The sequence below is a fragment of the Scyliorhinus torazame genome, chromosome 7 (genome assembly GCF_047496885.1).
Source record: "Scyliorhinus torazame isolate Kashiwa2021f chromosome 7, sScyTor2.1, whole genome shotgun sequence".
Lineage (NCBI taxonomy): Eukaryota > Metazoa > Chordata > Chondrichthyes > Carcharhiniformes > Scyliorhinidae > Scyliorhinus > Scyliorhinus torazame.
The window spans coordinates 247,004,118-247,028,394 of NC_092713.1; the positions used below are offsets into that span (position 1 = coordinate 247,004,118).

At 44.8% G+C, this 24,277-nt stretch overlaps 1 protein-coding gene across 5 annotated transcripts in view; it reads right to left on the reverse strand.

Annotated features, from left to right (window-relative positions):
• LOC140426929 (protein phosphatase 3 catalytic subunit alpha-like) overlaps positions 1 to 24,277 on the reverse strand; it is a 603,583-nt gene that overhangs the window by 292,467 nt on the left and 286,839 nt on the right. For all 5 annotated transcript variants that reach the window (XM_072512224.1, XM_072512223.1, XM_072512226.1 and 2 more), the window contains one exon: positions 7,729 to 7,929. In XM_072512224.1, the coding sequence (XP_072368325.1) occupies positions 7,729 to 7,929 (201 nt within the window). The remainder of the gene's footprint in view (positions 1 to 7,728; positions 7,930 to 24,277) is intronic.

Sequence of the window (24,277 nt, forward strand, 5' to 3'; positions counted from 1 at the left end):
CTACCTGCCCTCGAGCCTTCCTCTTGATCTTTACAGCGGTTGGGTTTTTTTGGTTAGAGGAGGGGTAGGGAGTGAAACACTGAAGAAGTGTTTTGGGTTTAAGTGTCACTTGACAACAGCTCCTCCACAAACCACCTTCAAGTTAGGGTGAGCACATGGACGTATGCAAATTTCCCCCGCAACAGCCAATCAGCAGCTCCGCTCTACTGCCCTCTGCTGGAGGCGGAGAATTCTGCAGCCCAGGCATTTTGATGGGTCTGGTCCAGCTCAAAGTTAATAAAGTCAGATGCCATGAGGAATCCATGACCTCACGTATGCACTTGTGGGCTGTAGCTTGTGAAATGCCACACAAGTCCCCGCTCAAGCCTGTAATGAACACGTTACATAAAAGAGGAGGGCAACGGTGACCTTTACGGCAGGTGACCTCCTCTTCCACGGGGCGCCATATCCACGAGGACGTGGCACAGGTGCCGCACTCTGTTGAGACGGAGTCCGTTGTAGCCTATGTTGTCCATCATCTCCTCGAAAGACCAATGACACCTGTACACCTTGGGCCATAATCTGGTTTGCACCTCAGCCTGATGTGCAGCCGGGTCTTCAGAGTGTGTGGTGGCCCCTGCATATGGGGTGCCGCCTCCAGCCTGCGTCAACACTGCTGCCTTCTCTGGCATTTGACCACCTGGGCTGGCACCAGCACTGCGAGGGCAAGCTCTGTGGGACCGACACAACCATCCATATTGTTACATCTGTAAGGAATTGGAGAAGGAGAGACTGACAATCAGTTCGGGCTTCCACCCCAGGATCCTCAAATCCGCCAAGCCTCCGCCACCCTTACATGTCCCACCTTCTCTCAGAGTGCCATCCAGCGAGTCAGTTGTGCTGAGAAGCCTCACTCTGAAACTCACCCCTGTCCACAGCAGGAGCTCCTAGACCTCAGGCTTCTGCCTGAAACATGAGGGAGACCTTTTGGCCGTGAGGATATCCCCAGTGCTGAATCCCAGCTCGAGTGTTTGATTGTTGGCTGCTGCCTCCTCTATGCTGCTGATGCTTCTCAAGTTGAGTAAAACTGTTCAGGCTTCAAAGTTTGATTGAAATGCAATGCAAAAAGTATCGTCTGAGATATGGCACGTGTAACCATCAATGTGTGACTTGTTCCACATATCAGTACCTTCTCCGTCCATGAGCCACAGCTGTGCAGGTCTTACCAATCTCACCGGAACCAAATCCTGGCATCCACATATTCCACTGGCGCTCAAGGTGCAGTTGAACATCCAATGTGCTTAACCCATGGTGATGTGCCAGTTACATACAGCACTCATCACACCAACAACAAAATAATTTCTGCAACGGTGTCACCAGGTGGCCTATTTGGATCAATGTCGCGCACCAGTCCTGAAGCGCCGTCTTGCTGATAACAAACAGATCTGCACCCTCGATTTTGGCATTTCCCGCTACTTAACCAACATGCCCAGATGCATGCCAGGCATGCGGTGGATAAATCACACCCACTATTAATTTTTAGGGTTCGTTGTTGATCTGACATAATGGGCAGGATTCTCCCATGCCGCACCGTATGGGAGAATCGGCATTCGCGCCATTTTTCCCCGCAGTACCGGTCCAACGGCGGCAGGCGATTCTCCGAGGAGCGGAGAATCGGCGTCATTTGCGCCGGCGTGTTTGGCGCAGCGCCGGCCGCGGGCCGCCGATTCTCCGGCCTTGATGGGCCGAGCGGCCGCGTGGAAACGGCAGAGTCCTGCCGGCGCCGTTCACTCCTGCTCGCAGCCGGCGGGAACTCTGCGCATACGGTCGGGGGGAGCCTCCAATGGGGTCTGGCCCGCGATCGGGGCCCACCGATCGGCGGGCCGGCCACTCCAGCCCCGGCTCCTATTTTATTACGCAGCCGGCTCCTGAATCTCCCCGCCATGTTGTGTCGGGGCCGGGGCACTGAGGAAGTCGCCCGCGCATTCGCGGGTTGGCGCGGCCCAACTGCGCATGCACAGGTTGGAGCAGCGCCCATTTGGCGCCAGGAAGGGAGGCTGGAGTGGCGTGAACCGCTCCAGCGCCCTTCTGGCCCTCTGTGGGGGCCCAGAATCGGTAGTGCCCGCGCCCATTTTGTGCCATTGTCAAACGCCACGACGTTCACGACAGCCCAAGCACTCTTGTCTCCATTTCAGAGAATCGCGCCCATGATCTATGGATTTTATTTTTAACCACTTTTTAAATACTTCAGTTTGGATTTCTGTTAGTTAGAGAACATGAAGGTAGTTATTTGTGATAAACTGTGCTTAATGGATGTGATTTTAAGTTGCATGTTACCTTAATTGTATTGTTGCCAATTAAGAGTCTTTTTATCAGCTCTGAAAGAAGGTCGAACTTGGGATGACACCGTGGGTGCAATCTACCCAAGTTGCAACAAAGTCCCGTGATGAGCGCGTTCAGTCGGGTGTCTCCCGCAGCGCTGAGAAACACCACTCTATCTATTGGATCTCTGTTTCAATTCGGGGCCTCACAGGAAACGCCCCGCGAAGATCGCACCTAGTCCCGTTTCCTGCACTGAGAAGCTCCGCTCACCAGAACTCCTCAGTGCAGGAAGAAATGGAGATGCCACTTTTAACTGGCGTCCCGATCTCTTGACTCCCGGTATGACCCCCGAACCCTTCCAAAGCCCCAACCTACCTATAAGGAGTCCGCGGGCACCCCCGCACCCCACCTCACGCACATAGCATACCACCAGGACTGATCACGCCACGGAAAGAATGTCACCCTGACACCTTGGCACTGGCAGTCTGAAACCCTGCCAGTGCCCCTGCCAGCTTGCAGTGCCATCTGGGAACCTTGGCAGTGCCATGCTGGCACTCAGATGGTGGCACCAGGATGGCAGTGCCAAGGTGCCTGGGTGGCACCAGCAGTGTCAGGGTGGCACCCTGCCTAGAGGGCAAGCACCTCAGGGCCTCCAATCTCCTAGGAAACCCCAACAAGGGCCGTTCTGCCTGGTGCTCGATTGCGGGTATCATCACTGAACAGCACTGGCCCAAGGTCTCTGAGGCGAAGAGACTAGGTCCCAGGACGCTGGTAGATTTGGCGAGTGCATATTCGAGTGAGACTAGCTGTCTCACTCTAATTTGCAGATTTGCCAGATAGTGATCCTGCCCACAATGGGCAGGATTCAGATCGTGACATCTCGCGAGATCATGTTAGATCTCGCAAAGCATGGCAAGCCGGATACATCCTGGAAGAGGGATCTCCCGGCATCTACTGGTTGGACCATGCCACCTTTCGGGCGCAACACAGCCATTGGATCACAGCCTTTATCTTTAAATAAAACCCATGCATTGATTAATTATATTTGTAGGGTAGACAATCTGTATTAGAGTGAAATTTTACTTTCTGTTTTGACATAAGTGTTGTCAACAGTTGTTCTTAATGGTGTTAGTATCTGTAGTACTTGAGTCAAAATATGTTGGGAGAGGATGTGACAGTATGTAACTGCTCTGTATCTGAAGGAAATGTGTCATTCATTCATAATGCAATGTAAACTCCGGGAGCTCACAGAAACAGGAATGGAAATTTGTTTTCAGTATAGGATGAGTCTGGTGAAACCAGATGGCCTGCACCCTAAACCAATGGAAGAGGTGAATCTGGACTATTTCTAAATAAGGGAATCCAGAATAATAAGTGGGGATAAAAGTTGTCAAATCCGAGTCTATGTTGGCACAGTTCTACATGGCTTTTGCTCTATGATTCTTCTGAGACACAGTTCAGAGACAAAAAAAGAGAAAATCATCACTAAGTGCTAGAAACACTCAAATCAGAGGAACTTGAGGGATGAGTGACTTAAACATTGTCTTCACTGTTTTTGGTTAAGTATATGTATCCTGCTTCATAAATTCTACTTGATTCATAAATACTACTTATTCATACCTTGTTAGGTCAGGCACAACTGAGGACCCTAGCATTAGAAGTTAATAATTCCGAACTTAGAGATTTTAATTGAGGGGTTTTTATACCTCAAAACCCTAAAATCCCACAAATGAGACTACCTTTTAATTAAAGATTTATTAATTTAATTTAAATTCCACCAGCTGCTGTGGTAGAATTTGAACCCATTTCCCCAGAGCCTAGTTTGGTCCAATTACATTACCACCACAGCTCTCACTCTGGAGACTTTTGCTGGTGCATACTGAAGGCTGTTCCTGATTTGTCCAAGCACCTGAATCGCATTATCATCTACCCAAAGGCTTACTCGATGATCACTCTTCTGCTCATGTGGCTCCAGTTGTTTGTTTCCTGTGCAAAAGTAGTAGGGCTTCTCACATGCATCATCAGTCATGTCCTTAAAACTGTAACCTTTGCTTCCAAGGAGCCAGCCCTAACTTTACTTGGAAGTGTGCAGAACTGTAGTAGACCTGATTGACGCAGAACGAAGGGAGATTCCTGGTTATTTTTCTCAGATATGTACAAATATCTTCCAGTGGTTATATAACATTACTGAAGATTAATGGAGATTAATACAATTCAATTGATGAATATTCCTGGATAGTCTGAGGGGACCTAGATGGCTGGATGGGTGCAATCCATGACTCCATGTACCTGTGAGAATCAATCCAGAGCAGCAAGTCTGAGAGCTCTCTCATTCCAACTGACCTCATCGGTAGCAAAATGGATGTTATTGGCAACTCTGACAAGCATGGGCAGGATTCAGATCGTGACATCTCGCAAGATCATGTTAGATCTCACAAAGCGTGGCAAGCTGGGTACATCCTGGAATAGGGATCTCCCGGCATCTACTGGTTGTACCATGCCCCCTTTCCGGCGTAACGCAGCCATTGGATCACACCCTTTATCTTTAAACAAAACCCATGCATTGATTAATCATATTTGTAGGGTAGACAGTCTGTATTAGAGTGAAACTTTACTTTCTGTTTTGACATAAGTGTTGGTTACCTGCGAAATGCACTTGTGTGCATCAGATTGTGGAATCCTACAGATGTCACCAGCAGGACAATGGAATGAGCCAGAGATGAAGAAATGCAGAATTGTGATGACCTAGGCAGCCACTGGCAATCCATGCCCGTCTGACTGACTTGGAAGGAGTTTGTGTTCCAGAAGGCTGCAGATGTTGTCAACAAATGTCTGAACCTTCTGAGGTATTGGTGCTCAGACATGTTTGGAAAGCTGATCCTCTCTCCTGTATATCTGTGATGGGGGTACCCCTGCTGTGCGCTGGAGCTGTGTATTTATTACGTTTGTCCTGCAAGGCGGAGGTGAAAACAGCTGCTGCACCTACTCGACCTTCTGCTGGTAATGTTGCTGGAGGCTGATCCCAAGCTTCTGAGTAGGCTGAACAACTGAGAATTGCAGATCAAAGACATTACCACCACAGCTCAAGATAGGAAGCTTCTCCCCATGTCTGCATGGGTTTCCTCCGGGTGATCCCGTTTCCTCCCACAGTCCAAAGATGTGCGGGTTAGGTGGATTGGCTATGCTAAAATTGCCTTTGTGTCCAAAAAATGTTAAGTGGGGGGTTACTGGGTTACGGGGATAGGGTAGATACGTGGGCTTCAGTAGGGTGCTCTTTGTAAAGGGTGGTGCAGACTCGATGGGCCGAATGGCCTCCTTCTGCACTGTAAATTCTATGATTCTATGAAACAGTCTCCAAAGTGTTGGAAGTCACAACGAAAGCATTGAAAGAAAAGGCCTCAGAGGAAAAGTCTTTGGTTTAAAAAAAGTAGCGGCTGATATAGCTTTGTATTTAATAGCTTTCCAGCTTGTCAATTACTTAGACCCGTTAATTACTGCTGTGCTCTTGTCTTGTGGAACTTGCTGAGTTTCAGATAGCCCGGGAAGTTCTTGTGCTGCCAGTTAAAGCCAGAATGCAGGGTTAAAGCTGCAGCCAATTTGTTAATGGAATATATAAATCTCAGACTGGCGGCTTCCACGGGCTTTCCACATAGCTAGAAAACGCAGCAGTTCAATGTGAAAGCCCTCAGGTTTCTGCTGAGTTTTCGATTTGCCAGTATTTTACCTCTTTACCTCCCTCACCCCCAAGCACCAACCAACATCCACCACTGCACCCTCGTAGCCCACCCACCGCACAAGCAGGTTAAAATTCCCTCCACTGTCATTGCTGCGATTGATAGTACTTTCTCTTAGCTTGAGGGAGATTTCTCTGATCACATCATTACTAGATGTGATTTGTTGAGATTTTAACTCCCTAACCAAGGTATTCTTTCCTTCTCTGGTGATTTCGGTCAATTGAATAAAGAGTTAAACCCAGGCCCTGTCTGCACTTTTAGGTGAATGCAAAAGATTTCTTGACACATTCGAAGATCAGCAAAGGCATTTTTCCCTGCATTTTGGCTAATAGTTATCCCTAAATAATCATCACAAAAAGAAATACATTTTCTGATGATTATTTCACCACTGAAATCCTTCTCAATGAGGCAGAGCCGCATTAGTTGCTCCAGCTGGACACACTTGGTGGTTTACATTTCCAACACGTTAAGAACACTGTTCTCTGACATAAACATAAAAATCCGATTTGAGAACCATATGAAAGTTTAAAAAGTTGATAAATAGATTGCGAGGCATTTGAGAGTATTCAAGATTAGGGCCGGGATTCTCCAAACATGCGGCTAAATGTTGATGTCGGCGTCAACGGGCCTCTTGGCCCAGCGATTCAGTGGCCCACAGGGAGCCAGCATGGCGCCGGAGTGCTCTGCGCTGCTCCAGCTGCCATACGCGGCCCTGCAGTGCCGGACGCGGGTCCACGCATGAGCGCAGTGGCCTGCTGCGGGTCCACGCATGCGTGAAGCTGCTGGCCACAGGTCCGCGCATGCGTGCAGCGGCCGCTTTCGCACTGGTGCCGTGCAACATGGCGGAGCCACACAGCGGGCCGGCGCGGAAGAAGATAGGTCCCCCCAGATCCCCCCCAGATCACGGATGCCCGCTGATCAGTGGCCCCCGATCGCAGGCCTGGCCATCATGGAGGCCCCCCCCAGAAACTGATGCCCCCACCAGGAGGGCCACTGCAGCTGCGACTCCGTGCTTCTGCCAGGTGGAACTATACGTGAACCACGCCGACGGGAACTCGGCCGGTCGACCGCGGAGAATCGCCGTGGGGGCTTCTTTTAACGGCCCCCGACCGGCGCCGTGTCGACCGTGCGCCCGTGATTGGTGCCGATTCTCCGGTCGCCGGAGAATCACGTCCCGGCATTGGACCCAATCGCAGGTCTGAGGCCCCATTCTCGGCGCGGAAGCTCGGAGAATCCCGACCTAGATCTTTTGATTAGATACAATGAACAAATGGAATCACAAGCCCCATCATTAGGCCAACACTTTCATATCACAATACATTTCATTATTCAATTCAAGTTGAATATCATAGTTACAGATATTTTTTCTGTAGTAATTGTAGTTTTCTTGCAAACCCCTGCATTGGCAAAGATGTATGTTACTTGTCGCATGATATGACTCATAACATTTCTTCTTGAACACGATTTGGGCTCCACTCTTCTGAGGTAAATGGTCTTCTTGAAACTTTTAAGGACATTTTGAGAACAGAGTGCATGTCTTCTGTTAATTTCTAAAATGGATTGTATAGTACACTTAGCATTGTGTAGTCACAGTTCATCGCTAAACTTAAAATTCACATTTAAAATCTGCAATTTTATTTGGTAGTAAAGCTGTTTCAAGACTTAAAATATTTATGAATCTGTGCAATTCTACCTGTCACAGGAGCTTCTATATCCAACATTGTTTTCTCTTGGCGAAGAATTGAAGCGCCTTCATTCACAATTCGAAGTGCGACAATTTCCTCTACGCGTCCCTCCTTCGTGAGATGAGCCTTCAAAATGTCAACCCGTGGCTTGCCATCACAATCGAATACTTCCTTCATGGTCAGTCGATGGCTTAATGGAAAAGGAACAGCTGTAATAGAGGAAGGGAAGAAAAAAGATGGCAAAAGACTTTAGGTATTATTTACTTCTGAGCAAGCACTCCACAAGAACAGTTATACATCAGTAGTTCTCACACTGTGGGTTGCGACCCCCAAATGGGGTTGGAGAGTAAACAAATGGGGTTGCGAGCTCCCCTCCTCCGGGACTGTGCCCCACACCGAGGCCATGGCAGTGTCCTGCCACTGCCCTGCTTCCTTCTCACTCTCCAAGTCAGTGAGATAGTCCCACCTGGGGCCAACATTATGAACAACAAACTTGATGCACGAGCCATTGATTCTTTTCCTCCCCACTTTATCCTTCCTCCCATTAAATCTTTCTACTGGATCCTATCTCGGCACTAGCGGACTGGTCCCCGGGATTTTTTTCCTTCCTCTCATGACCATTTAAAAATAACATATGCAGGGGACTCACTAACTCAAGAATACTTTGACCCATATTGGAACTGCTGTACATTAAGCGGTGTTTGGTGTAGCGGTGTAAGAAGGTGTTTGAACAAATCGACTGATGTGAACAAATTAACTAGAATTTGGAAGTGTTATTTCTTACATTGATGAGTATGTGGGTGGTCAGGGAAGGGTGCCAGGGAAGGGTGTGGTGGAGGGGGTTGTGATGTTTGTTGGTAGGGGGAGTAACCTTTCTAATTATTACACAATCCAGTTTGAAAGGGAGGGGGGAGCACCAATTACACAGTGATCTTTCCAGAATTACTTCACTCCTCCATACTCCACTTGAGTAAAGTTATGAGTAGTAAGAATTAATTATAAATATGTTAGGAAACTATGAAATTCTTAACAGGCAATAGCTGGTCGGCAAACATAGGCATGGAGATGAAGAATCAGATGCACAGGGGCATGGACTGGGGCTCAGGCTTTCATGTCCCATTGGTTGCCATTGGCTGGCTGACCTGTGTGTTGCGTGGGGGAGAGCAGCTCATTACAGTGTACGGGATGGAGGGAGGGATCAGGAGCTGATTTGTGTGGGATTGGGGGAGGAGTGAGTATGTGTGTGCGTACACATGCATGTGCAACTTGTATGTATGTTGCGAGGAGCAGAACAGAGAGGGGGTTCACGAAGTCTTCTCTCCAGAAAATATGGAGGATTGGGCTGAAATATGCATTAAAAAAAGAAATTTTTACACAGTACTTTGAAAATGCATATTTATATAGGGCTGGATTCTCCGGTCCCCCGGCTGCATGTTTCTCGGGGGTATGTCGTTCGCTGGTGGCGGGATTGTACACTCCCGCTGCTAGTCAATGATATTTCCTATTCAAGTCACCCCACTCCGCCGGGAAACCCGCAGGTGATGGTGCGCTGCCAGGGGGAAAAATGAATCGCAATTGCCTCAGAATTTCAGCAATGATCTATTACACATCTATCTATAATATGCAAACTTTAACAATCATATAGTGAATGCTGCTATATTTGCTGCTTTTATTGGCATCTGGGGTCAGGTTAATTTTAAAATGGTGTCATATTGGAAAATAGTTGAGGGAAGCTCTGCTACACATCATTAAATAGATCACTAAATTTACAATTTTAAGGGTGTTGTACAATAAAGTTATATATAGTTTACGGATATTATGAAAAGCTAATACATTTACAACAAGTAACATTTTGATTCAGCATCTGGGTAGTAGCCAATATGAAAACTAATTTGTGAAAATTATAAAATTATGAAAATTATAAAAAGCCTGTTGCACTGTTGTTTTCAATTCTTAAACAAACAATATAGCGTGTTCCATATTCTAAATATGCACATATTTTAAGTCGTAACTATTTGTGTTTTTTCCATAAATGAAATTAGTTAACCAGAGTATAAAATGTACAGCACTGAAACAGGCCATTCAGGCCAACTGGTCCTCGCTGGCATTTATGCTCCACGCAAACCTCTTCCTAACCCTCTTCATCTAACAATTCAAGATAATCTTCTATTCCTTACTATCTCTTGTGTTGATACAATATCCACTTAATTCTACCCATGTTATTCACCTCAAATAGTCATTGAGTAGCGAGTTCTGCATTCTAACAACACTCTGGGAAAAGTGGCTTCTCTCGTATTCCCTATTGGATTTAATATCTTATATTACTGTGGGCGGCACAGTGGTTATCACTGCTGCCTCACAACACCTGAGACTGGGTACATTTCCGGCCTCGGATGACTGTGAAGTTTGCACTTTCTCCCCGTGTCTGCGTGGGATTCCTCCTGGTGCTCCGATTTCCTCCCACAGTCCAAAGAAGTGCAGGTTAGGTAGACTGGCCATGCTAAAAATTGTGCCGAAAAGGTTAGGTGGGGTTACAGGAATAAGGTTGGGGCATGGGTCTAAGTAGGGTGCTCTTTCCAAGGGTTGGTGCAGACTCGATGGGCTGAATGGTCTGCTTCTGCACTGTAGAGATTCTATGATTCTATGATTTATGGATCATTGTTTTGTCCCCAACAAGTGGCAATATCTTGTGTACTGCAGTATATTTACCACTGATTTAACTTTAATAAAACTATTGTAAAATAACCAATGATTTCAACAATGTGTGGATTACAAAACGCTATAAAAAATCCCCAAATGATTTGTCATGACAACATATTAGCATTTCAGAGTTGGTTTTTGGCTTTAACTGAATATATTCATATGTTAGAATTCTAAAAGTGGTAGCTAGACTGAAGTAAACTATCGCTGCAGGTTTTGCAAAATATGTTTGTCATGTAGTCGTTTAATTATTTATTATATAACTCAGATACAATGAAATGTAAGGGACAGGCCACTGGAACCTAGTGAACCCAAATCTGAACTTCTGTCATGCAATTCTGAAAATGTATTTTCTCTTTGTTTCGTAAATTCGGTGTCATGCACAAAATATACAGAAATGTAAGCCATGCACTTTATCCCAACATACGGAATATGTAAACTGTTAGAAGGTCTCTATTAATGCTGTTATGCAACCAAATACTGGTTGTACTGAAGGCCATTTATGTTGCCTCATCTGCCATCTTTTTCTCTCTCTACTCACTGGGAAGGTGTGGTGTTATTGATTAGCAGCTCCATCTGATAATACAACTATGAGTTATGTCAAAGAAATTGCAGCTGAGTATGTCATACCACAGTACAGCACAGTGATGCACAAATGACTCAAATTAGGAATAAACAAAGTAGATTTCAATTTTGTTAATTTCTACTATTTGTGAAAAATGTTTCTCAAAGGGTTGAACTCAAATTCACTGCCTCCCTCAGTACAATGTTAACATCAAAACAAAATAAACTCCAGCTGCTTATGCGTGATTACATTGTTCATCTAATGCACATGGAATTGGCTATTTTCAGAAGAAAGTTTGGAACCAGAAAATAATCTACCTGTTGGACTGGCTTTCCCAGCTCCCCAATGCCTCCTCACCCCCCACCACATGCACACACACTTTCACTCTCTCTCCAAGTGTAATGTTGATTTAATGCACCTGAATTTAAATTTTAACTAATTCAAAAATCATTTTCTATCTGACTGCTAAACAATTTTTGTGTTCTATGTTGTTTTGTTCTGTACCAAAATGCATTGAACACGTTTAACATAATGCAATGTGTCATGTGAGAGTATCTTTAAGAAATGGGTGTTTATAAATGGGTGTGTATATAAATATCTGCAGTGAGAGTACCTTTTCGAAATGGGTGATTACTACTGCAGTGATGTCAGAGAGTGGGTGGAGCTGGGCTGTCTGTCATCTTTTTACTTTTGTTTTAGGCTGTTTGCAGCAGAGTGTGTTTTAGTTTCGTTTTCAGAGCTGGATAGCTGCAGTCACAGCCAGAAGGTGTATTAGAGTCTCTCTCTGTAATCTAAAGACTGTAAATCGATCCTGGTGATTTAAAACTAATAACAGGAGTGACTTTAACCTGATGTTCTTCTGGTAAAAAGTGTTTTAAGTCTTATGGATGTTAAAAGGAAAGCTTAAAGGATTACTTAGTGTTGTATTCTTTGGGGGTTGTATTTGAATTAATGGTTGCTAAGATGTTCACTATATGTTTTAAAAAGGTTAACTTGAGTTCATAGAATAAACATTGTTTTGCTTTAAAAAATACTTTTCCATTTCTGCTGTACCACACCTGTAGAATGGGCCGTGTGCTCCCCATACCACAATCTATTAAAAGTTGTGGGTCAGGTGAACTCCATGATACACTTTGGGGTTCTCTAAACCCTGGGCCATAACAAATTGGGGGCTCAAGGGGGATAAAAGTCTGTCCATTGGATTGGCTTATGAATTTAAAGACAGTAAGGGGTGAGCATATTTTGGGTGCTTTTCCCGGGTGGTATTTCAGTTTAGGTAGGGAGTGTGTTGTGGACAATGGCTCTTTCAGAGTCTCAGAGGTTTTTGGGTGTGGAGGTGGTCACACGCAGTACCTTACAGACAGAGGCTAAAAACAGACCGTTTGATTTGGGTAAAACATTGCAGTTAACATTACCTGACAAATTGTGAAAAGATGAGGTCAATATGGCAGTGGCTAAGCATTTAATGTTGCCTGAGGTACAGTTTGATTCATTGGAAATAGCAAAAATTCAGTTGCAAATTAAACAAATGGAACACGAGAAAGAATTAAAGCAGCTTGAATACGAAAGAGAGAGGAAAAAGAAAGAGAGAGAGAAAGAGAAAGAGAGGAAAAAGAAAGAGAAAGAGAGAGAGAGAAAAAGAGAGACAAGAAAGGAAAACAGAAAGAATAGCCCTAGCAGAACAAAAAGAAAGAGAAAGTGAGATACAGATCAGGGAAAAAGATAAAGAGAGAGTTTGAACTTCAGAAAATGGCCATGAAACATGACAGTCAGTTAAAATTGGCGAATGTAAAGAAAAAGGTACATTCTGAGGAATCGTACAGTTGGATGATAGTGATGAGGATAGTGAGAAAGAGCATCAAAGTCGAAGGCTTGGTGGGAATCTATTTAAATATGTCCAAGCATTGCCAAGGTTTGACGAGAAGGAAGTGGAAGCCTTTTTCATTTCATTTGAGAAGGTAGCTAAACAAATGAATTGGCCACAGGACATGTGGGTATTACTGATTCAAACAAAGCTGGTAGGTAGGGCTAGTGAAGTGTTTGCATCACTACTGCCCCTTTATTGGCCGAAATCGAAGACAGTGATCAGAGCCCTGTCGAACTATTGGGTCCAAGGTTAAGTACCGCCCCAAAGAGCACGAAATCCCAGAGAGATAAAAGAGGACACAGCCATGTGTTCTGTATCTTTTGGATCCGGCCTGTGCCAACCCAATTGCAGCAGGAACAGCCAACCAGGTTCAAGACCAACGATCGCTACCTGGATGAGCCCAGCAGAGTCAGAGCCACTTACTTTGAACCAGCCAAGTGAAATCCAGATAAAGGCCTTATCCATTTGCTCAGTACCGGTCGCCCTGAAGTTAAATATAGGTTTTTGTAGCTGATAGGTGTAGTTCAACTCATAGTATATATTGTGTTTGCATGTCGAGATAACTCTTGTGTATGTAAATAAACCATCTTTTGAACTAACTAACTGGTTGTGTGGTCATTTGATCGATGTGAGGGAAAGCTTGTGGTTCACCAACATTATTAATAGAGCAACATTATTGGCGACTCTGATGGGATTCGATTAGAAGTAACCTTGTCACTCCGAGAGAACCACAAACTTTGAATCCAATTGCGAGAAAGAGAAAGAACCACAAGTGCAAGTCCCATATCGACCAAATAACCAAATTTCGGAAGTGTGTACTAACCCGCATGCGTACCTAACAGGAAGAGTAAGGTAAACTCGTTAGAATTGTGTCCAACTATCGAGGGATTGTGAGCCAGAAAATAGCTTAAGCCATACCAGCTGTTCAAATCGCCGTATTATTCCCCTGTCCCAAATTAAAAGTAGAGAAAAAGATAAGAGAAGTCGTGGCCACTAAAGCAATGGAAAGATTGATGAATCCACAGGAACCCAAGGTCGCAGCGACCAACAGAGCAGAGCAGTGTCCCATATGGGAGGAAGAGTTAAGGAAATACTTAAAGGGGAAAGGATGGCCCCTTTGGTCAAATCTTTGCGCTAATGATGAGTCAGGTCCAGGAAAGATAGGACAAACTTGGTGGGAAACCTAAGCGAGGTCCACAAGAAAAATGTAGGGAAAGTCAGAAAGCCGATGGCTATAGTGTCCTGTTTGGCACTGTTGCGAGGCACAGAGGAGGTCGTGAAGACGCACCGTAGCCAGTTAATTGAGAAGGAAGAAAAGAACGAGGGAAATAGTATTGAAAGCGAGAAGATAATTGAGCAACTCAGGCAACAGTTAGCAGCTAAGGATAAGGAAATGGTCGATGTAAAACGTGCACATCAATCTTGTCTAGTTCACCTTAGTAGTTTCCAGACCCAGTACGATAAAGCCTACCAAGATTAACAGCACGCAGTCCTGGTAAGAGAGGAAACAGAACAACAGGTCGCCCAGCTAACTAGCAAATGCGCAGATTTAAAAGCAGCCTTGAGAGCGCCCCACAGCTCCACTAAGGAACAGAGGCAGAGTACCGCTGACCGTGCTAAATGCTGACAGAAGATAGAAAAGTTACAGTCGCTACTCTCAGTCCAGAATGGCTTCAGGTACACTTTCAGGCAGGATTTAGATGAGGAAGATGCTCCCGATTGGCAAGAGTTAAACGAAAGCGGCCAAAGATACATAGAGGACACGGGAAATCAAAATCGAGCCCCCACGCCCCGAAAAGAAAAGCACCCGCACCAGCGACTGCACAGGCAGCACACATTCCTACTCACAATTGGCCCCCATGAATCCGGTTACCACACAACGCAAGTCATCGGATCAGGATGAGCCTGATACCTTTTACACCACCCCACTCTCCATAACTTTTACACCACCCCACTCTCCATAACACAATTAAGAGAAGCTTGCACGAAAATTAGTACATTCCAGCCCACCGCAGACCCGCACAGCTTCTTTGAGGAGGTTATAACAAAAAGTTATGTACGGCCTCGATGAGAAAGAGGAAGTAAAGCTAATAGTTATGAGCCTTAGCCAGTCCCTAAGATCAGCTTTGCCAGAACCCCAGAATGTAGCAGGAGGAACCCTTCAGGAAATGAAAACAACCATATTAGATGCCATTGGGTAGAACAAAGGAGATCCAGTCGAGGGTTTAAATCACTGCAGGCAAAAGAAGGGAGAGCATCCGACCGCGTTTGCTGGTCGCCTATGGATTAATTTCATGGCAGTCTACGGACAATTGAACCGCGCACACCTAAATGAGGAGGACACCACTAAATGGTCCCGCACCTTAGTCTCGCATGCCACAGACGCAGGTCAAAAGGCTTGTATAAACTATGACCCCGTAGACCACACACACAATGAAGTTTGGGTATTGAAACAACTTTCTAGAGCATGGGAACAAATCCTACACCAACAGACAGATCAGGACGATATGGAAGCAAACATGCACCCAGTTAGAACTACCCAGAGACCCACATGGATAAACGAGGGTAGAGGAGAAGTCCAATATCCCAGGGAACCATACCCAAGGGAGCAATGCACCAGAGAGCTTGCTCCACCTTACGTGCCCCGGGAGTCATGTTACAACTGTGGGCAGTCAGGACACTTAGCCCGAGATTGCAGGAGACTCCCACCACCAACTAGACTACCCCCAGATATGAAACAGAACACCACCCACAGCAGCCACAAGGTCCCAGCTGCCCCATGCAAACTGTGAGCGCTTACCTGCCACTTCTCATGGCAGGGACACCTCAGCAATGCCACTTCATTTTTGTTTCTCTCCTCCTTCCTCTCTTCTTCAGTCACACTACACTGACTCCATATGCTAGTTACACCCCAGGCCAAATGTGATTGCGGCTAACGAAAATCTATAGAACTGGCCGCCCTGAAATTCACCTGGTTAATATAAGCCTCAACCACCACTGGTTGCAAGTAAAGAAAAGACTGGTCGAAGAAATTGTCCGCCCACCCCTTGCATCGACCACAAGCTGCGAGAGTCTCTGTACTTTAAAAATTTGCATTTCTTGTCTCTCAAAATGGTATTTCAAAAAAAAAAATGAGGGAGTCACACATGGTGACAATCATAACGGGTAATTGGAGTAAGGGGAGAAAGACTAATAAAACGAGATATTAACCAAAGATAATAACAGATACTATGCTTGCACCCCCAGGATCACCCGGAAAACAGAAAACACAGGATGAAGCAAGGACTGCTGACATGCGTTTGGATCATCGCTGGACTTCTGCAACTGCGCGCGCAATGGACTTTTGTTAAAAACCTCACACCAGCCCCAAACACTACCACACAACAGGCCACCACCAGCCGGACACTACACCACACATAAAGACAGACATCGAAACCCCCACTTGGTGCGAAAACATTGCCAATTGGAGTCCCCTTTCATACATAGTAGAGGCCCTTCCAGTAATTGCAATAATCTGCAATGTCATTCAGACACTTCGACTCCGTAATTGGCGAGCAAAAGCCTCCCGTTCCCCGATATATACAGTCCGATCCCCCTTCTTTGGAATTCAACAAAATTAAACTCATGTACCAATCGCTGCTAAGAATAAACCATGTACCTCTTTAACTTTATTAGGATTAAGTAGAAATGTGATGCTGCTGTTTTAAATTTTGTACTGCAGATAAGTTCTTTGATATTCATCAGCAGCATGAGAATAGCTTAGAGAGCGTTAGCTAGAGATCAACTGCGGATAAATTAAATGTTTTATAGTGACCTAAATTATAGTAACTGTTAGAGATGAATTAATTTATGAATGTATTAATGGAATATTAGGTAAATGTCCCAAACCATAAGATAGAGTAGAGGAGAACCTTGCCTTGACCAAGGGTGATTGGTCCACCAAGGCTGAACAGGGATCAATGGTATGATCCACCATGCTTCGCGTTCAGGATCAAGAGGACGGAATGTAGCCATCTAAGTTGGCCACCTGCAAAGGACCATGGGAATTATGGCCAACCCAGGACTCAGACAGATAGAGAGCCTATGTGTATCTGAAACACAGGTAACCAGGCCTGATCGAAACCCCCGCTCATTTGCATTTTAATGGCCCATTTTCCCAGGACAATAGAACTTCAATCAAGCAACCGGTAGAGCCACAGACTGATCGGCGCCACTCCCTTTACCCAGAAAGCCCAACTGCCAAGGTCAATAACCGCTAAGGACCCGCCCAGCCACCAAGGCACCCGCCCCTTTATTGGCCGAAATCGAAGACAGTGATCAGAGCCCTGTCGAACTATTGGGTCCAAGGTTAAGGACCGCCCCAAAGAGCGCAAAATCCCAGAGAGATAAAAGAGGACACAGCCGTGTGTTCTGTCTCTTTTGGATCCAGCCTGTGCCAACCCAATTGCAGCAGGAACAGCCAGCCAAGTTCAAGACCAACGATCGCTACCTGACGGATGAGCCCAGCAGAGACAGAGCCACTTTCTTCGAACCAGCCAAGTGAAATCCAGATAAAGGCCTTATCCATGTGCACAGTGCTGGTCGCCCTGAAGTTAAGTATAGGTTATTATAGCTGATAGGTGTAGTTTAACTCGTAGTAGATATTGTGTTTGCATGTCGAGATAACTCTTGTGTATGTAAAAAAAACATTTTTTGAACTAACTAACTGGTTGTGTGGTCATTTGATCGATACAAGGGAAGGCTTGTGGTTCACCAACATTATTAATAGAGCAACATGCCGGCAGCCCGGAGGTTTCCCGACGGTGTGGGCTGCCCCACAATGGGAAACCCCATTGACTAGCCGGCGAAACCAGAATTCTGGTGCAGTGGGATGGAGAAACCCGCCCTATATCGCCATTCCTTCACTGTCACTTCATCAAAATCCTGGAACACCCTCCCTCACAACACTTGGGTGTAGCTACCCCTCAGGAACTGCAACGGTTCAAGAAGGCTGCTCACTGCCGCCTTCTTTAGGGCAACTAGGGATGGGCAATAAATGTTAGCCTTAACCGCGATGTTCACATTCCATAATTTTTTTTTTAAATTATCCCACATCCTTGCAATTTTTACAGAGGCAGATCAGGTGGGGTGATAGCTATTTTGTTCTCCTCTTCATTGTAATTACACCAATGATTGGAAAAACAATAATGTGGATTCTTTGAAGAGAAGGCTATGGAAGGAATTTTCCATTTTGGAGACTTAGTGCAGTGGCTGATGGAAAAGTCAGTGAGAATCCTGTTGTGCATCAGAACAGATTTATCTGCCCGATTTTCCACCAAATTAATTATGCATCAATGAGAAATTTGTTAAATGCAGGCATTTGTCCAGTGCACCATTACGTCATGAGATCCAAGTCCCTTACACCATATTTAAATGGCATCCACACAGGTATTCACTTACAGCAGACCGAGTTGTAAACATCTGCATTACCATGGAGCCAGAATGCATCAAATACTTGGCTCTATGTTTCAGCGAAGCCTCGCTGCCGATTCTCCTCCAGACCATCCAGGAAAGGTGGGAGGGGCTCTTTTTGAGGGTTGGGAGCAGGAGGTCCTCATTTAGTCCCCACATCCAAATCATTGATATAGATTGTGAATAGCTGGGGCCCCAAGCACTGATCCTTGTGGTACTCCACAAGTCATTACCTGCCAACCTGAGAATGATAAGTTAATTCCTGCGCTCTCTTTAAAATATTTGAGTGTCTCACCAATTCTTAATCCATGCAATCTATTACCCCAATCCCATGTGCTCTAATTTTGTTTACTCACCTTCTGTATGGGACCTTGTTGAAAGCCTTCTCAAAATCCAGAGACACCAGACCCACTAGCTCCTCCTCATCTGTTCTCTCAGTGACTCAAAAACTCCATCAGGATTGTCCAACATGACTTCTCTTTCATAAATCCATGTTGACTCAGCAACAATTCTCCCATTATTTTATAAGTGCTCAGGCATTGCAACCTTTCTAATAGATTCAGGCATTTTCCCTATTACTGATGTCAGGCTAACAGGTCTGATGTTCCTTTTTTCCCTCTCCCTCTTTTCTTAAACAGTGGGGTTACATTTGCCACCTTCCAATCTACAGGAGCCGTTCCAGCATCTATAGAATTTTGGAAGATGCTCATCAATGCATCCACTATCTCTGAACCAAACTCTTTCAACAACACTTTGGAATATACATCATCGGGTTTAGGGAATTTATCAACTTCCAGTCCCATTAAGTTCTCCAGTATTTTTTTTTTTTTTACTTAGCAATAATTTCATTCAGTTCCACAATCTCACTTGTCCCTTGGTTCTCCAGTATTTCTGGAAGGTTTTTATATCCTCCTTCTTGAAGGCAGACAAAATATTTGTTTGTTTTCTCTGCCATTTCCATAATTCCCCATTTTTAATTTTCTTGTGTTGAACTGTAATAGGCCAACATTAGTCTTTCCTAAACTTTTCCTTTTGACATACCTACAGAAGCTTCCACATTCCATTTTATGTTCCTCCCAAGTTTACTCTCATATTCTATTTTCTCTTTCTTTATCAATTTCTTGGTCCCCCTTTGCTGAATTCTAAAATGCTCCCAATCTTTCGACTCCTTTTCCTTTGTGTCTGTCTTTTATAAATGTTGAATTTTCCTCAACATTCAGTTCCCAGTCTTAGTCAACCTGCAGCCACGTATCCGTCATGACAATTAGATCACACCTGTTTACTTTTATTTGTGCAGTTATTTCTATCCTTTCATTATTATCGCAATCTGTATCCTTACCTACATGCTCATTCTTAAGTTTGTACACCCTATCCCTTCCTGCCATGCTCAGATTATCAATTGCCTAATTGTACCTTGCTTTCTTGCTTGTCCTCCCTCTTTATCGCATCTCTTGATCCCTTGTCCACATTATTCAGTTTAAAGTCCTCTCTGTCACCCTAGTTATAACACTTACTTGAACACAGTGAGGACCATGGTTCAGGTGAAGACCATCCCAAAGGTACAGCTCCCACTTTTCCCAATACTGGTGCCAGTGCCCGATGAATCAAAATCCATTTGTACCACACCTGTCTTTGAGCCACACACCTATGACATTCTGCTTTTTAATTGAGTCCCCAACTGCTCATACTATCCAAGCAGAAACTCTTTCTTAATCTTACTTATGTAGTTGGTACCTACATGGACCACGACAACAGGATGCTCCCTTTCCCACTGCAAATTCATCTCCAGTCCTGAGCAGATATCCTGAACCCTGGTACTGGGTAGGCATCACTCAATTTCATCCATACAGGCTGCAAGAACGTTAAAACTGTTGGGAAATTGTAAAGGCTGAGACTCCTCCACTTGTACTTCTGACTTGCCTCACTTGTAGTCACACCCTCCTATTCCTGACTATGAATTAAACCAGACAGCTCTCTCCTCAGGGGTTTGACAACATCCTGGAACAAAGTGGCCAGGTAACATTTCCCCCTTCCTGATGCATTGCATTGTCTGCAGCTTGGCTTCCTGCTCAATGACTCTGAGCCGAAGTTCCCCCAGCCACAGATACTTACTGGAGACATGTTTGCCTTGGATCACACATGTGACCATGGGTTCCCACATTCTGCAGCCACCACCTATAACCTGCCTTACCACCTCTATTGTGTTTAATTAATTTAAATTAAATCAGCAAAATAATTATTTAGTATCTCTAGTCCTGCCTGTACTTATATTGTTATTATTTTAATAAATAGTTTCACAGTACGATGAAGTTTGCACGTTTGAAATGAGTATGCATGTTCGGTCCTAACAGTGCCCATGTAATCTATCAGCTGATGATTTGCTTTGCAGAGTTAGGTAGCCAGTGTAAGCATGGGTTTCCAATTGTGCTTCATGTGGCCGGAGGTCCTTGTCATTTTCTTGGCTATACCATGGATGGTAACCGAGGACAGGTCCCTATACACCTTGGGCCTGCAATCTCACTGGACCTGTGGTGTCCACAACATTAAATATCTGGAGTGACCAGGGTGAGTTGTTGTAGCAACACCTCAAAAGAAATGGATCCCAGAACCTCAGCCTTTGTATGTGGTGAGTTTGGCTGTGGTTAGTTGAATTATCTTGCCATGTCTGTAGGTAATTACATTTCAGTGTGCAAAGTGGAAAGATGTTTGCACCCATATCCAGTTTGCATACAATTTGTATTTTCCCTGCATCTGTGGACAAATAATTTGTACGGTGGCAAAGGCTTCTGTTGTATCACTGTGCCAAGGAATCCTTTGAAGCATCTGCTTGCTTTATTGATGGTCTGGTTATCCTCATAATTTGATTAGCTAGACATTTCATGAATCATGACTTGGCAATGTTTGGTATGCGCTATTGGTTGGTTGGAATGATGTACCTGACTGAGTTCTAGTTGTGGCTTTGTATGACTTATTCAGACTGTTGCTTTCTGCAGAGTCTCTTCCAGCATCTTCTGGTGCCACATGCCTTGCATACATTTGATAAAAGCCTGGCAATTTTAAGGTACAGGTATGAGACCACACTGCCTGCATTACTTACTCAACTTGTCTATATTGGCTATTGTGTCAATGAAGGATGCATTACATATCGGCTGTAGACTTTGTCTACCTAGTGGTATGGCTTTGTACTTGCAGCCACTTTATAGTAGTCTTTCCATGCTGTAACTTTTGGGTTGGTCCAAGATATCTTTTTAGAACACTTCTATACAAGTGGGTGCTATCATAAGCTCGATTATTCTTTTGGCTACTTTAGACGCCCAAAAGATATAATCACACCCCTTGTGAATGCATCTATGTATCAATTGATCAATGGTCTTTGTCGGTTGTTGCCTGAAAAACATGAATTCCACACAGTGTATTCGGAAGTTGAGCTTCACATGTAGTTAATCTTTGAGTGTTGACCATATTCTATCTGGATTTTAAAGGTCATTTCCCAACAGATCAGAACTCTTCCGTCCATGGAGACCTTCATTACCTATGGCAATTTTAAATTTAATGATTTGTTTATCTGGTTCAGAAACATAGAGGACCCGAAAACAAAGCTCTACATGCTGTCAGATGAAGTATACTCAGAGAAAGGTTCACGGTCTTCCAATGTGGTCATCCTGTGGCACATTTGCAGGATTATTAGGAATATCTGGGATAGGAACAACAATTCAGGTTTTCTTTTGATCCCTAAACTGCAGTATCTTAAGTGGCCACAGCATTGACAGGCCATAAGTTGTTGCTTGGCTGCAATGGTGGCACTGTTGAGCTGTTTCAGGGGTTACTGAAGCTCTGGCCACAAAACATTGATTTTGACGTGAACTGGTCTGTAGACTTGAAGAGGAAAATTAAACAAAGGAAAAAGACTACTTCCAGTATACCACTGGCTGTTAGAAGCTGCTTGGAGTTGTTACTGGAAGGACTCTTCTTCCCTGGCCCAGTATCCAGTCTTTGATCATTTCCCCCACCCCAAACCTCACCCCTCACCGACTACCTGATGGTTTAGTAAGCAACAGTAATGCATTCCTCCCTTTGTGGCGTTCTGCTGAATGATAGACCCTCCAGAGCCAGCTATTTAATGTCAGCAGGTAGACATACAAACAAGCTCCCAAGTTTAATCGGAACACAATGCCTGCAGACTAGAGCAAGGTGTAAACTTCCTTGAATGGAGGTAGAGTGCATAGGATCCCAACAATACTGAAGAATCATTTACAAATGGAAGTTAGTAGTCAATTGTTGTCTCATTTCCACACCTGTTCTTTTGCTGGATGTAAAAGAGTTGAATCGCGTGTCCTTCTCAGTCAAATCTAACCAAAAAACACAGTGCCACCATGTTACGTTTCTTATATCATTGTAAACATACCAATCGTGAGACAAGAATTAGTATAACAAAATGTTCTTTATTTGAAGATAAAACATATATACACACAATGTTAACTGGGAGGCTGTGTATGGCCATCTGCCTTGTAGAACTGCTTACTGCAGACTGAGTACAAAGTCAAGTGACTATGACATCACATCCTATATCTCAGTGGTAGTACTGACAGCAGTTTAAGATACGTACCATTAAAGGTACAAGTAGGTTTTATCACAACAATGGCTACCCGTCTAAGAGTGGCAAATAGCTTGCTAACATAATTAAAAAGCCTATTAGAGCCAAAGATAAGAGGTTGACAGGAATTTTCTTGTCAGCCTGCAAGCTCTCCGCAGTGTCCAGAACCTGACAGATGCCTGACGGTAGCCTCCTGGCAGTAAATTAGGGGAGCAATGCTCCATGGTCAAGTTTGAAGATCACCCCTCTCTCCCTCCATATCTATATGCCCATGGCTGGCTACAGACTACCGTGGAAAGATTTCCTCCCTGATGGTGGCCTGGCAGCTAAGGCTATTTCTTTTTTCCAAGAGGGTGCTTCTCTCTCTCTCCTACTTGCATCAGCAGGCTACAGCTCCTTCAATGCTGGGTGGCATCCTAGTGGCGACTGTGCCCTCTGATCATGAAGCCTTAGGCAATCCTTTGAAAATTGTGTGGGTGACTAATTCTGGCACTGCGCAGGATTACGATCTAGATTTGATCCCATGATCACGATACTAAACCCAAAACAAAAGTCAAGCACATGGTATTTTCCAAGGCCTTAAATTTACTGACTAAATCCAGCAGGGTTAAAAAGATGTTACCTGTAATTTGTGGGTAAACTCGGGCAGCATGCCTCAACAATTACCATCGGAGTCCTTGACATCTATATTTATGAAGTACTTCAAGAGGTTGATCATGAGACACATCAACTCCAGATTGCCTTAAGCCACAGCAGTTCACATACCACCACACCCAGTCCACAGCAGACGCTATCTCCCTGGCCCTACACTCATCCCTGGAGCATCGGGGCAACAAGGACTCCTACATCAGACTCCTATTCATTGACTACAGCTCCGCCTTCAATACCATAATCCCAGCCAAATTCATATCAAAGCTCCAAAACCTAGGACTTGGCTCCTCCCTCTGCAACGGGATCCTCGTCTTACTGACCCACAGACCACAATCAGTAATGATAAACGTCACCTCCACTACGATAGTTCTCAATTCCGGGGCCCCACAAGACTGTGTACTTAGTCCCCTACTGTACTCCTTAGACGAGGGTGGCATGGTGGCGCAGTGGTTAGCACTGGTGCCTCGTAGCGCAAAGACCCGGGTTCGATCCTGGCCGTGGTTCACTGTCCGTGTGGAGTTTGCACTTTCTCCCCGTGTCTGCAACCCACAACCCAAAGATGTGCAGTGTAGGTGGATTGGCCACGCCAAATTGCACCTTAATTGGAAAAAAATAATAGGGTACTCTAAATTGGAAAAAAAACAATACTCCTTATACACACATGACTGTGGCAAAATGCAGCTCCAACTCTATCTATTAGTTTGCTGATGACATGACTGTAGTGGGTTG